Raw genomic sequence first — 16,546 nt, forward strand, 5'->3', positions numbered from 1 at the left:
CCATCAAAAACCACGATTGTCCTGTTCTCGTAACGGATTCGATCGCGAAATATTATTCTCGAGGAGGCAGCACGATTATCCTTCAATTAAACTGCATTCGTTAGCGCTAAACTGTACGAGCACTTAAAATGAGCCACGTGTGTTGCTTTATGACAAGACATACAATGGTGTGAATAATTATAGAATAACTTTTACATTTGTTCGCGATATTTGAACAAAATTTAACAAAACATCGTATTTACGTAGTTCTATATCACAGTTAATAGAAAATGGAAATGTGCAAATACTTTGTTTTGCTTTTGTTTAAGTATCAGTAGAAATGTAGAAGTTGCGTTAAGTTTATAATTGTGCACATTGTTAAATGAAACACGGTGTGTATTTAAATAGAACTTAAGGAAACGTACACTATCTATTTGTATATTGCTATATTAGAAATAATAAAAAGTAGAAATAAACGAAAACGATATTTTATTAAGTTTCCCGTTCGATATCAGTAACAATGTAAAAGTGACTTCGAGTCTACAATCATGCATGCCACTGTACTAAGTGAGTCAGTTGATCCTTCTACCTTCACTTTTCTTGTATATTACATAAATATTTCCACAATAATTATTTTCTATTCGTTATTTGATAGACGTTCAAATGACACGATTAAATGTCGCACATTATAGTTAAAACAAGCTCAAAGCGACCTTCATATTTAGATGAAAAAGTAAAACAGCAAAAAATTAATTGTTGTCGCGTATACTGCTCTTTGTATCAAACAACAACTTCCGTTTGAACATTTTTTGTGCAACACGTAGTTCGCAAGAAAAATTAAGGCGAAGGTGTTAAACGATTCAGCTTGTGTAGAACTATTCGCCATGTCTGCCGTAATGCTTGAATTACTTATTTGGTAATTTCCTGCGAGAATGTCTTTATAATTGGGACAATTTTAACAGAAAAAGCGCGAGACAGATCATTTTGATAAGCATGGTCGGTTTACTGTTAATTAAAATTGGATCTAATATCTGGTCGTGCCACTAGTCGAATGGACTACATCGAAATCGTATCAATGAGTTTCGAATCGACTAAATCACTTTGTAACATTCCAATCAACAAGATTAATTTCCTATTAATGGGATTGGTCGAATACGATCCACTGATGCCTATGCATGATACTTATATTAGATAATTTCATGAGCAGATGTACAGCAAGGTTTACGTATTTATGACAAAAATGAGTAAATTTAGAATTACGGTACTTTGCAATACTATATCGAAAGAATCAGTATTATATCGACAAATCGGTAAATTTATTGATTAAAACGGAGCAAATACTCGAACTATGGAGTTAATACCAGTTGTATTTAATTTATATCTTTCAATATTTACCGTCTAGTATGTAAATTATTCATAAAAAAATGTCTACTATTTGTTTTTCCTTATACTTGATATCTACAAATGTTCACTTAGAAGGTCGCTAATAGCCTTGCAGCTGATGCGACGTAAAACCTCTAAGAAAAAAAAAAAAATGTTCACTTATTTTTATGTATGCGCTTCGATGAATGAATTAATCAGACTCAATGTTTAAACTCTTGAACAATTATTAGTAGACTACGGATCTTTATGCAAAATGATAATGTTTTCAGTTAGTTGTAAGAAAAATAAGCTTAATGAAAATGTCTTCTCTTCTTCAACAATTTGGCAGAGTTATACAGAATATAAAAATATTCTCTAATATTCTAGTCCAGTTATTATCGCGTTTAATATACCAGTTCTATGTTTCTCCAACCAATCGTTCAAAAATTAGCCTAAGCAAGATTTGTTCGACAACACATGTAAAATGTTTATTCGACATGCACATATGTATATTAGATTGTGACACAAATTCATCCCGTTATCATCAGTCCAAGATCACGAAAACTCTTTGACACCGCCGATAAATATTTTTAATATTTCTGCAATATCACGTATCGTTATGCGATCATTATATCGTTTATAAAAATTTATTATAGTAAAATTTTATTATACTATTTATATAATTTTATTTTATTAAATTTTGATTATATTATATATATTTTAGTAGAATTTTTAATAAAACAGCAAAATATGATGAACATCTTCTTTATCTCCAGGCATTTTGGAAACTTTTATTTTTTTTAAACAATCACTGAAACCTAAACACAAAAACTATGGTAGCCCATTTGACGGCGTAAAGTTGTCAATGAATCGGCGAAACATTGTTACGCAATTAAGTAACGAAGTGGGACGAACTCCTGTTACAATCTAATACACGTGATTGTGACGAATGTCATTGTTTTAAATACGGTTCTTAGAAAAACCACACCGCTTGCACGGTGAGCCAATGCAACTTTTGGTATCAGTATGTAGTATGTGGTGTCGGTAAGTAGTATGAGGAAAATAAACATTTGTATGAACAATCTCTCATTACCGTTTCGTTGTGTTTCCGAAAAATAATGGTAGCATGGTTGCGAATCGGAGTGCAGCAAGTTCTCTTACCTGTAACAAAAAGGAGAAATGATTGTTAAAAATTGTGTCGCATTAAATGAGAAGCTTTAAATAAAATATTAAGCAGTATAACTAGGAGTAACTTTTTGAGGTGGATTAAAATTTATCCCACCCTACATAAAAAGCTAAAGAAAGATAGTATGGAAACAAATTAAAAGGTGTTTGAATATTTTCGCAGATCATTGCAGGTTAGTTCATAACAAAATTGAATAGATAGTAATTTATAACAAAAATTAGTAGAAAATATCAAATATAAATCAAATATAAATTTATAAGGTCGTTAGAAAAACTTGAGGATATTGTTACATTTTATTGACTACTTATTATAATTGTTAAAAGCAGAAAGTAATTTTCAACTAATTTATGATCCTTGCACTTAATTTAAATAATTTTTATTCTGCATAGAGATCCGCAGCGCAGCAATAATATCTTTACTTTTCGATCTCACATCTAAGAAAAAGACATAGTTTACGATCAACTATATATCAGGTTGCGTAATACGAAATATCAGGTTTCTTATCCCTCACAAATTCCAAAGAAGCTTTTTGCGATTTCTTTTTAACAAGACCTTTTTATCCAGACTGTTAGAATTATACTTAGTTATGGGACGGCTTTTATTAATTAAAGAAAAATATAAAATATCTTTATTTCTATATAAAAAATAATATTTTGATTACTTCTTATATTATATTTTTATATTTTAATCTCTTTGTAAAATGTCTTCGTTAACTGGCACAATTCAACTCGTTAAAAACAATGACGCTTAAAAAAGACAAAATAAGTTATCGCGTGTCTTTGCGAATAATTTTAAAATTAAACTACTTGCTAAATTAATTTTCGTATTCAACCTATTTGTTGAAATTCAACAGAGACCCTAACAGAATATTAATTTAATTAAAAAAAGAAAGCATTTAGATTTTCCCTTCGAATAATCCGCCATTTCGTGTTATACGACCTAATACAAACTCATCACTTTTCCCTGCAATACAATCATCATTTCTAATTGGGAATAATTGTGATTTCTAATTATAAATAATTGTGATTTCTAATTGTAAATAATTATGATTTCCATGATTATAATCATGCGAACGATCGTGTGCACAGTTAAATTATAGAAGACGATGAAACATTTCGAGGAACATTCTTTTGTCCGACACTGTACAAGCATAAATAGAGGAGTAACTTCGTTGAAAGTACTCGTAAACGTGAATAATATCCTGCGCGTCCACTTTCCGCCGTAAACCGTCTGCAAAATTCGTCGCGGTGTAATATATTCGTCCATAAATGAAACACAAGGAAAAAGTTTCGCCTAATATGACTTCATAGCGCGTCACGAGGTTTCACGCAAACCTGTTTCAGAAAAAGGGAAAACGAACATTAAAACAGTAAATTGATAATAGCAAATTCGCGACAGTAAATATGTCAGCGATATATATGTATGGATCTCGACATCCTGCAAAATATTCGAATGCTCGAGACATTACGCGGAATGCATAGTAAATTATGTAAATCGACTACGCGCTGATTTGAACGTACACACATGCAACACGCTATTATCAATGACATGTGCAACTCGGAATTTTGTTATATTTGAAGTTTCAGTGTGTGTGAAATACCAACGCTGATGTATCGTTATTATTAGACTGTCGATTTTGCGGTCTCGTGGCGCGCGCAAATGCGACCCGAACTTTGCAAAATGAAACTTTTTATGAACATTTAACAACAGCCCTGCGAAACGAAGCATTTTATGTATGGTATCGTATCGATGTTTAATAGTGTTTTTATTTTATTCAAACAGAGCACAATATGGCATAGAGCACGAATAAGACATTCGAAATGGAAATTTATTTGGAAAGAATGAATTCAAAATGAACATTTATTTTCAAGGGAATGAATTAAAAATGAAAATTTATTTTGAAGGGAATGAATTAAAAATGAAAATTTATTTTAAAAGAAGAAGAATGAAGATTTATTTTGAGTTTCGAAAATAATAAATTATTTGGGATAATACATTACTCTGTGCTTGTTATTTTATCTCGATTAAAGTATGCACAACCTTGTTCATATACGACCGAAAAGCCTGACTAACAACAGAAGCGTGTTAATTCCATAAAAATCTATTATTTTTATGATAAAAAAATATTTTCTATTTCTTATTGCATTGTATCATAGAAACTATAAATGTATAACATTCAAATCTATCAGAGGTATACGTTTCCATTCATCACCATCGACACTGCACTGACTAATTCATCATAGAAATCCATATCGTTCACGTAATATTTCATAATAATATAGTTTTCTATTAAACTGCTATTTAAATTATATTGATCAATTCATCATAGAAAGCCATATTATCCATGTAATATTCAATAATATTCAGTTTCGCATTCAAATAGATCATTGCATCAATGATGTAGATTCCCCATTCACAGCCGTTCAAGCTATACCGATCAATTCATCGTAGATATCCATGTTAATCACATAATATTCCACAATATTCTCAATCATATAAATCCGTATTTCCAACAAAAAACAAACTGCTGGCACAATTTATTTTCAGATACTTCGAAAGGGAACGTACTGCAGGAGGCTTTAAAAAAAGATGCTGAGAGCAATCTCTTTGGGAGCAACCACTTGATCATAAAAAGTCCGACCGTGATCCACAACAACCGCGAACATCGACTTCAAAGTTACGGCCGCTCTAAATCACCTGGCCGAACGCAAAGATATTTATTGCCAGCTACGACCGCCCCGAACACCGAAATGCCATGTGTGGTACCGGCATGAATGCCGTTTCCGTCGCGTGGCGCGACGATGTTCATGAAAACGATGCCACTAATGTCGACCCCACGGTATCGATCCGTCCCGTATGATAACAGGGGTAGGGTGGAATGCATGTATTTGTAAACTTTCGATCGATCAACGGAAAGGCCGCGTTGGCCGCGAGCCGCGATTGGACACGATCGGACACGATTGCCCGTGACAGGTAGTTTTATTCGGGGGCTTCCAACGAAACTTACGATACCGGTATCGTACCGTATAATATTAATTATTTCGAGATTTTTTCATATATTATGAAAATTACAAACAAAATTTAGAAGTAAAAATAATAAGTAAATTTTTATTTGATTTATTATAAAGAGGTCAGTATCTTACCGGTGATTTCAATTGTACATCCGAAACCATTATAAGAACTGTAAGTACGAAAGTATTTGCATGACGTAAAATGGAATTTGATTACAATACTGCTTTTATAATTATAGTTAAATTAATAAGATTACTGTGCTGGATTACATTTATGTATGTTCATATTATGTAAATTGGTGAATCAAGCTAGAATGTACAACCGGAATAAATCTAATAAATATGCATCTATGACTCTATAAATATATAGCTTAAATAAAATCTATATTTAATTGATAATTTCAAATCCTAAGTGTTGGCAATTATTTGCGTTTAAACGTAATGGCGTTAGAAGTCACTTTCTGATCGAAATTACACATAATCGTGGTAGAAGTGGTGTTAGTGGGCACAGTAATTGATACGCATACCCTACGTAACACGGTTCATTTTGGGACATTTTACTCGACAGAATCGTGATCGGTAACACTGTGGGCGGTGTGTAACGGGCCAGAGAGTCTCACAAACTATGCATTTGCTGTCGCAGTGAACGGGAAAAGTTGCCACGTGTTCGCTCTGTTTTAACGAACAGCGTTCACGCGATAGGGAATCGGTGAACGACAAGTGTCGGAACGGTGGAACATGCTTCCGTAATAGCAGATAGACCGATGCTATCTCGCGTTCGGGAGTTTTCTGGTTGGGTTGGGGCACGCTGGGGCCTTGCGGTGAAGTCGGTAAACCATGAGCTCTTCTAACTAAGCAGGAATCGATTACTCGGTCATCTCGAACACCTGAGGCCGACGTAGTCTCTCGATGTGTCGGTGTTAGGTTGTTCTAATTTCTGCTCGATAACATAGAGTGACTCACGCAGTTATCAGCACAGATGCCACTTACTTTCTAAATAACAATCGAGTATAGACATTTTTTTTTGTTATCATTGCATCTAGTCAATTTTATATTATAATTTTAAGCCAATATGTGTTATATTTATATTTTTAACACTATGAGCGCGACGCCGATATTGCTGTCCTTTCGGCTGCGCCGGCAGCGAGCGAGCGTTCCGCGAATTCACATACTGGGCATAGCCCGTGTCGGGTGACATTGTCGGCCACTAACACACGGGCCCCGCCCTAGGTGCGATGATGTCCGTGGTCGCGAAACAAAAGACAAAAAAGAAAAACGAAAACAAAAGTCCGAAGATACTATTCTTGATGTTATGAGCACAATTCAAAATAATTTGGATATAGCCAGAAAGACCAAGAAAGTTGTCACCTTTTGTGATGTGTAAATCCAAGCCACATTTTTGTTTACAATGTTTTAATAAATCTCATTGAAACTGCATTTGACAGGGACCGACGTAGCGCTCAACGTGTTAATATTTTATAATATTACTTAATTTATTTATATCTTTTAATAAATTTAAATCACTTACTTTTAATATTACTTATTTAATTATATCTGTAACTTTTGCATCTGTAAATTTTGAGAATGTCAAATTCTAAGTAAAAAAAAAGTATTAGTCTTTATTTATTATTGTCACGGATTTCTGCAAATCAGTAGTTCAGAGGAACTATTTTTTACTTAGAATTGCAATGACTTCGAGTGCGAAATTACGCTGAAGAGCGAGCCGAGCATTAGGATTGTTGAGGTAGGACACGATCCGAAGAAGGTTGGGGACCACTGACAGGTACACATGCAGCCTGCTATCGCTGTGTACATTCCGATTCGAAAAATGCAAAGTACTTCTGCACTGACCTGATTCATAGTAGCGATAAACCAAGTATTTTCGAGATATCGTGCGATCCAAGTCGCGCGATAACGAAACTCACGAAACCGGCGGCTTAGAAAATATAATAATAAAGAGGACGATGTTCCTAGAGGAGTCCGCTAACGCGCGTTTACGGACAAATTGATGGCGGCAAAAGAATTGGAAACACGCCAAGGCGGATATCCAGAGGTTCTGATTTGAATCGGTGTCGTCGACAATATGTGTCGGTATTAGATTCCCCCCCGGCTAAAATTCCTGTCGCCTGTCCTTACGAACTCGTCGCATCGGTTTAAAAAATATATTCACGTGAAAAATATATTCTAGTCTAGTATATAAATGTTTCAGTTACTGACAGCATCCCTACTACTGTCACTTTAATTTTTCCACTTAATAATGGAGTAGCGCGTGGAAAATCTTACAGACAAAATTTGAATTCTAAATTTCCGTTCTAGCGTAACAAAAATGCGACTAGTGTCAGTAGAGAAAATAAACCGCACAAAAGTATGCGGATACTTAATAATTTTATAGAAACTATGAAATATTATGTGTATTATTATTGTTAAATCTTTATAGCTTTAAATAAATAAAAGTTTACTTACTTAATTTTAAACATAACGAACAAAACGAAATAACGAACAAAATAAAAGCCAGAATACCACGACTAGTACATGCAATTATAAAAGCACACGGTGGATATATTGATGAGAAGCACGTGTAATTGTTTTTTACTATTACTGGTGAATTATTTGATTAATTATTGGTTATCACTAAAACTACCAGGATCTAATGACCTAGTCCTTATTTGAAAATTATTAGAACTATTGAGACCTTTTCATGGAAAATGATTGCATAAATTATACTACTTGAACAACTACCATAACAAAAACTGTACGAAATCTAAATAAATTGTAATTTTTTGCTAATGTCAGGCAATACACGCCAATAAATTCTACTGCTTGGTAGGTCCACATACATAAAATTTAATCAAATTTATAAACAATTGCATAATTGTAGTGTATAAAGAAAAGTAGTGCACGAAGAGTGATAATTTTAACACAAAGGAGTACAAATAAGTAGAAATCTTTATTGTTAGATTATAACATTTAGTAGTGGCAGCATTTGGAACAATGTATTTTTATTCTGTCCACGTTATTAGTTTTAGAAAATATCGACTTCTGTCTCCTACTGTATTTTTTTTAAGTACAGTGAAACTTCATTTATCCGACACGGTCAGGGAACAAGGCGTATCGTATAACTGGATCTGTCGGATAATAGGAGTCCACTAGTCCACCTTCCCACGCATTTTATTTGTCTAGGGAAATATGTTCAATACGTGAACACCTACACCGAATGAACATGCCCCGGTGTTATGTAAAAAAATGTAACATTTATCATACCTTTATCACATCAAAAATAAAATAATTCTACTATACACTTACAGATATAATTTTGTTTTTCTAAGTCGATGTTACCCCTAACAAATTATTTGTTTTTAGAAAGACGAATGACGGAGGAAATGCTTTCTTATTATTTCTTTTGTATTTCTGTTCTTGGCTTTTGTGTTTTGTATTTATTTGCGATATAAAAGATGAAGAAATATACCGATAAATATTAATGTTACATGTTTAGGTTACATTAAGTTAGGATAGCATTAACTATTTGAAAGTCAATAGCGTTTTACTATCTAACTGCATGTGCTACGATTAAATAAACGAATACTTATGTATTATTTATCACTTATTTGTACGTAATCCATATCTTTCGTTTTTGGCTGACTTCCGGTTACAATTCTTTCTTCATAATTAATTAGTATTTATTCATTTAATCATCGCGCGCACAGTCAGTACTAAAAACACTATTGCATTTCAAATAGTTAACGCTATGCCAACTTCATCGTTCGACGTCATACATCACGCTTTACTTCCGAGATCCGCCGTATTAATTCATCATTGAATATTTCGCTATCTCGAGGAGAGAACAACTTCAAAGCATTCCGATCGCGAGCTTCACCATCTGGTGACTGATTTTAAATTATGATACTGGGGGAGAAGGAAACGTGTCGCCCGAGGTCTGCTATTTGAGCATCTGTTACATTGCTGACCGCGTCTTAGACGTTGTGATATTTGCGTCTTCCGAAGAAGTCCTTCGAATCAGCCTCGAATTAATTGTTCAATAACGCCACTTTCTTCAAAAGCAGTTTTTAAAAACGCGCGCTTCACACTAGAATACCCACTTGACCCCTTGCGCTACGGCTTCTTTCAGAATTGCGTTCATCAGCACTTTTTCGTCATTGAAAATATACTTGATGAAAGAAGGGAAATTTTTATTTCCTATCTTCATTTGCTTTCATTCCCAGATTTTAGTGACAGGAGATTCAAATTTTGTTTCGATTTAATAGAAACGATACGCAGCGATATTTATTAAATTTTATTCGAAATGTTCGCCACGATTCTGACTCGTTGATATAGCGCAAGGGGTTGATCCTTGTCGATCGCCACGCATCCCGATAGTGTCGCTAATTTCCTGGAACGACGTGAAGTCGAAACGATTGCTTTCGAGTGGGACGGACACTTCGAGCTGACTTCGACAGCAGCGACGAGTGAACAGCACGGCCGAACATCGTCAATTTGTCCCTCGAGTATCGCGATTGTCTGGCCTTTCATTCCACGGTAACCTGGAATCCGACAGTTGTCGGTCGACCAGGCACGATGGGATACGCGATAGGTGCTCGACGCTTCGTTCCCGTCCTTCGGGAAGGTCTTCGCAGACAGAATCTCAATTTACGAACAGCTTAAGGTCCCGTCCTACGTGCAGCGAACCACCGTCGGACAATTATCGATCATCGAAACGTGTATAACCATCGTCGACTGAATGTAACCGAAAGTAGTTACCCCTCGTCGACAATACTACGAGGTACTTGACAAAACCGTGCCCACTTATGTTATGAAAAATAATTTGTGGTCCAACAAGAATCGTGCCGTTTAGTCGACAAACGAACCAAGTCCTGCCATTCTAAAAATTGGACTCTCGCGTAATGTTGTACAAGAAATTAAATTCGAAATGTAACTTTATTGTAACAAAATAGAAGGAAGGAATAGCAGTTATGCCGTTAGAATTTAAAATAATGAGGTATATTTTTTTACCAGTAAAGAAACAGTAACGTAACGAATACTGGAGTGCCATTATTGCACAGAATATTGATACAGCTTCTTTGTAAGAAAGTGAGTTACGCTACTTGGCTATTAACGTATTAATCATCATATGTTACACAAACGATATTTTTAGTACACTACAAGATTACTATACGTAAAAGATTACAAGATTACTATACTAAATTACCATTTCTCTTGATATGTACTTTTCTTAGTATAGCTATATATGTATATATATATTTTTTCTTAGTGTTTTTATTTTTATACATTGTCACTTTAATCGCTTACTTTAACAATTAATAATACAATTGAATAAAGCATGAATATCCGCGAAATCCACTATAATGGCGCGACGTGCCTAAGAGGTTAAACACATTTATTCGTTACTGAATTCTTCCCCATTTTTTCCAGCTGTACCGGTCTTTAATGCTTATAAAAAATGCATCAGAAATGGTAGGAATGAACTGGAGATCTAACATGTCCTTTTTGGCCGTAAAAACAGAACCGCACAGGTGGATATAAGTTCTCTTGTTGTATATTTTGTCGACTGCAATGGCCTGTCGCACCGAGCATGCCGAATATTTAATATCTCAAATTCAACGTGCCGGAACATTTTAGTTTCATATAAAATATGAACTGTTTTCCACGTTCACAATATGGCCACTGAACGACGAGCCAATTCGCAGGTTCTACCAACGTATTTTTCTTATGCTTTGTTATTGACCGTTCTAGCTATATTTAGTTGAAACAGAATTCGTTCCTTTCCATTTGATAAAGCACAAACTTGTTGGAATGTCGAGCAGTTTTCTTACGGCGACACCGATCTTCAGGGACGTAAATAGATGAATGGCGTGCTGGAGATTACACACATCCAAAATCTGAATCATTCGTTGAAACGAATACCTGACATTAAGAACTTCTGTTCTATATAACCTTCGCTATCATTGATTTAAGCTAATTTTAACAGAGACGAGTCTATTTTTACATTACGATTTTGTTCAGTTGAATATAATGGTGTAAATCTGAGAAATTGGATTTATGCCACTATTGAAGATATTTTTACAGTTGCTCTATTATAATGCTTTATAATGCAAAATTAACTCTTATTTTGTACTAATATTAAACAAGATATGCACAAATTAATTTCAAATATTTCTTTTCAATAATTTACAATGGAATAGCGATTCTAAGGAGATACCGAAAATTGCTATATCACGTTCTAAAATAATTTTGTTGGTATCGAATTTATTTATATGTATTTAAGAAACTGTTAAAACTGCAAGCTTTGTGCTGTCAATTCCTATATTACAATTATCTTATCTCTATTATAGAAAATGATTGTCCAACAAAAGAAAGCCAAACGGGTTCCATTATTAAAATTTCTAAATCAAAATGATAATTGTTATAGGAAATAGTAATTATAGTAATAATTTAGCGACGCTTTCCATTTTACTTGTTGATAATGAGCTCTCAATTACTACCGTTTTTGAATGATAACCATGCAGTATTTCTTATATTTTATCTTTGCTACAAATTTGCGGATAATTTGCCCGAAAAAACAACAAAGAACTTCCAAATGAAAACAGAAGACGATAATCCACTGAATCAACAAGCACCAAAGTGAATGTATTTATTGATTTCGGAGAAGAATGATGCACAATAGAAGCACTTGAAACAACAAACGAAATTCAATTGGCTGACTGTATGATATTTTATGCGATGACTTTAGACGAGGCATACTGAATTGATAGCTTCATGAAAAGTCAATGTTTACCCTCTGCGGTATCTTCGTTTAAGGAAAAGACCTTAGTTTCCGACAGTTTTTAACAAAATTTAAATCTCAGTCTATATTATGTACAAAAATATCGTGGCTCCCCTTTTAGCTTCTCGTATTACACGAATAGCAAACTACTATTTACAGTAGTCGATTTTAAGAATTAACCATTCGCCTTACACTTTTATTCTCAAGTTTCAAACGAAGGCGTCCTAATTAATTTGATGGAAAATAAAATATTATTGTTCCAATCCTAAACGTCCCATATGCCGATTTTTGCCCATATTGCAATTGATAAAGACAATTTTTATATGGCATAAAATTTCGCAGCCTAATCATAACCTCGCATTGTAAATTGATCTGTATTTAGCGTCTACGTCGGATCGGCCAGGATAAGAAAGACGTGGATAGAGATGCTTTGGCTGCCACCTGCGGACACCCGACCCAGATAATAAGGTGCTCATTCAATACTAGTCGAACACCAAGTTGTATGCCCGCAAGCGACACTGTCGGCGAGACCCTGCGCTCCACCATTTTTCAGAACAAAGGCTAGGGAATCATGGGTTCCTCACCGGTCTCTTACCTTCTACCCGTCGCACAAACATTGTCACAGATACATATACTGTCACACATGTATTTAAAAGTATATGGATATGTACTTACAAATTTTATAGAAACTATGAAATATAATTTATATTATTATTGTAAAATATTTATTACCAAATTCGATTGTGAGTGTACACCTATATATGTATACACCTATACGTACACCTATGCATTCTACCTTGATAACATCAAATTGAACAATTTAAATCCTTTAAACCCTTTCCCGTAATTCGACGAGTATGACTCGAGATGGTGATTTCTAACAATAACCTAACAACAGAGAAATTAAATCAACCAAGTCGACGATATTTGATTAATGGTTGTTAGACGCGATAATATCAGGTAATCGAAATTAATTCACATGTCAAATATTTTTAACTGTATAAGAAACAAATGTGATGTATTAAATTCTGGATATTCATACCAACTATAGCATTGATAATCAATCAATTTTAATGTACAACATGAAGGATTTCAAAATTCATCAATAAAATATACTGATTTTAGTAAATGTATCTTAGTAATTAATAACATAATGACTCAATCAAATGAAGAATCAATTATGTTCTGCAATATACAAATGACGAGTTTTCTTTTGGCTATTGGTGAGTGTTTGCAAAATGCCGAGTTTTCGTCGTGCGGACGATTATGTGTTAAAATCGAGAAACAATCAATTAAAAAGACTCGTAAATGTCGTAGCTATCAAAAGGCAACTTCTTATAAGGTCGAGCTCGCCACGTTCCTCGTTAACCAATGACAATCCGCATTCGGATCAAGGTCCGCGCTAGTTCCCGAATTTTCGAATGTCGATCTTGACCTCGAGAATTCGAATCTTTGAGCGTCGGGCACGGGGACAGGTTGCCGGATGTGGGATACAGGATACGGGTTTCGATCAATCGAAACGCTGAAAGTCGAGCGAAGCTTTTCGCAGAGAGACGACCGCCGCGAGTCGACGCGACGCGACGCGCCGCTACGATCGATCGAGTTAAGTTCTCTTTCTGCTGGCTCCACCTCCAGCCAGCAACCGAGCTTCCTAAATCCTTCTCAAGCACACCCCTTTTACAAGATTACGCGAAAAGCCCGTGGAGTCGAGAAAAACCCATTCGTTCTTCTTTTTACGCTGAAAAACGACGAAAGCTCGTCTCTCTCTCTCTCTCTCTCTCTCTCTCTCTCTTTCTCTCTCTCCATGGACGCGTGCCCCGATCGCGAGCTCGCAGCTGCGCGAACCAACGAAAACGAAACATCGGTGTTTACAAACTAGATGGCTCGGAGTCTCTGCATGCTGATAAAGTGAATTTGCCGACACCTGAGAAACCGAAACCGCGTCGCCACCTATAAATTACGCCCACGCCGGTTTCTTGGCCTGAGCCCCCGATGACGCATTAATCACGCGAAATGAGGACTCACGCCGCGATTCGCCATCGAAGACGGTAATTTTCAAATTGTATCAGTGTTGCCACTCTAAAATGCTAGTACACTTTGTTGGCACCGCTACAAATTAGCATATTTTTATTGCACAGTGGCGCGCGTAATTCGATTGACGCAACGGAGAACACTGACGAGTCCCACGTGTTACCAATTCCAAGATATTGTCGCTTAACCACCGACGGTTCCTATTAATATAGATTTCAAATTGCACAATTTTATGGAGTTTAGAACTTGTTTTCTCAATGTTACTACGAACAAATACGCCAAATCTATATGCTACAGTTCAATTAAAATTTATGCGATACAAAGTTGCGTACCAAATCAATACAATGATAATTATATCCATTAAATTGTAATAGTAATTTTGTTTGACAAGTAAATAAAATAACAAAATGCCATCAATAATTTTCTACAGATTGGAATTTCAATAAATAAGTTTTGTATTATGAAATTTGATTAGAAATCCTAATTTGCGTATTTATGATTTTTGTAAATATTAATACTTCCGCTAATAATAATGTAAACAAAAAGAACAATAAAATCCAGGATATTTCGAAGTCTATATGTGATCATGATTTTACAATAGAAAGTTCTAATTGTAAAATACCGCCAAATAATATCAAAATACGACAGAAAGATATTTTATTGAATACATTCCAGGAAAAGTTAACAAGAAAAATCCAACTAGTTTTTGTGCAATATGCTGTTCACGACGAATTGGTGGAAAGAAAATTAGAAAGAAAACGAAATACTATTGTTTAGATTGTGGCATAATTTTATTTATTCCATATTATAAGATATATCACACAAGACGTAACTACGTGCGATTGGATGTTTATTTATTCTCAATAACATTCGTAAAACGTGTTTAAAATTCTTCTTGTACTTATTATCACCGCTAGAATCATTTAAAACAATGTAAAACTTACGCATGTTCTGTTGAAATTCATCATTTTATTTCACCGCGAAATGTTTAATCCTTAATCATTTTCTTCTCTGCAATGAACAATATGGTCGCTTGTTATTCGTTTGCCGGAATAGTGGAGGCAAGGGAAGAGACGGTCGCGTACAGGGTATGCTGAATCGCGACGGTAGAGGGGTGATATCAATAAATGTCGTAAATATGTTATTTTTAGTATTCTCCTCGGTTCACAGTGGGAAACTATAGCAGCACGGAGATATCTTTAATCGTCGCACGGCTCTGTTTGCCTTTCGGAACATCGGTGTACAATTTATGCGAGCGAACATCCGTAAAGAATCACATATGGAAGATTTCCACGGGCGAAACATAGTCGCGAGCAAGAATTTATTGTCGTATCAATACCGCTGCTCTCGCGAATACTTCGGTTTCAACGATACGCGACAGTTTTTTTTTAGGAACAATCTCAATATTTATATCGAGTCGATTTACATATTTAGCGTACCCACGATTCTCGTCGAAGACTCCTTTTCGAAAGATCTCCGAATCTGACTAGACATAAACGTATCAATTACTGTGCCCTTACAATAATGGTACTCGTATTTAAAAACGACATTATTAAATTAAAAGTATCGAATTTTTCAAAGAAAATGTGGTCTACAATTTTCACAGACGATCATTTATTTATGAAAAAGAAACGAAAAAATTCTCCGATAACAAAAAATTATTCTCAAAAGAATAAAGACAATTAGAGAATTTAAACATTAAAATTGTTAAGGAAAGAAATAAATGCTTCTGCAACTTTTATATCTTGTAATTGGCGCAGGCAATTTTCACTTTACATTCAAATCCACGGACTGGTGATTAGTTTCATATACAGATTAAATCGCAATTTCTCCACAGAGATTTTATTGCGCAGAGTTCCGGTGCTGTTATGTATCATTTTTTAGAAAAATATCGTCTGTGCGTCGTTTACTTGTTAAAAGCATCGCCGTTGAAATTTTAATATTTCAATAATACGCAGCAAGGAGACGGAGACACGTTTCAAGAATCAAATGCCTTTTTCACGGTTTCAACTCAATTAAAACTCTATTTATAACCCCGACACTGAAAGCTCACTGCGTTCGTGCAATTATGAGATTGCCAGTCTATATAGACAGACCTTCTTTAGCTAAATGATTTAATTAGTAGAGTACACGTCGATCTACCGTCCGCATTGTTTCAAAATAAACATTGAATCGTTAAGTTAAATGACCTAACGAGGT

At 34.8% G+C, this 16,546-nt stretch overlaps 1 protein-coding gene across 12 annotated transcripts in view; it reads right to left on the reverse strand.

Annotated features, from left to right (window-relative positions):
• The window catches only part of LOC144477313 (uncharacterized), a 228,750-nt gene that overhangs the window by 180,856 nt on the left and 31,348 nt on the right, over positions 1-16,546 (reverse strand). The window contains exon 3 of one of the 12 annotated variants that reach the window (XM_078194966.1): positions 2,435-2,502. The exons of the other annotated variants lie outside the window; for them this stretch is intronic. Coding sequence (XP_078051092.1) covers positions 2,435-2,469 — 35 coding nt within the window. The 5' untranslated portion in view covers positions 2,470-2,502. The remainder of the gene's footprint in view (positions 1-2,434; positions 2,503-16,546) is intronic. 12 annotated transcript variants of the gene reach the window in all.

The sequence above is a fragment of the Augochlora pura genome, chromosome 11 (assembly GCF_028453695.1).
Source record: "Augochlora pura isolate Apur16 chromosome 11, APUR_v2.2.1, whole genome shotgun sequence".
NCBI lineage: Eukaryota > Metazoa > Arthropoda > Insecta > Hymenoptera > Halictidae > Augochlora > Augochlora pura.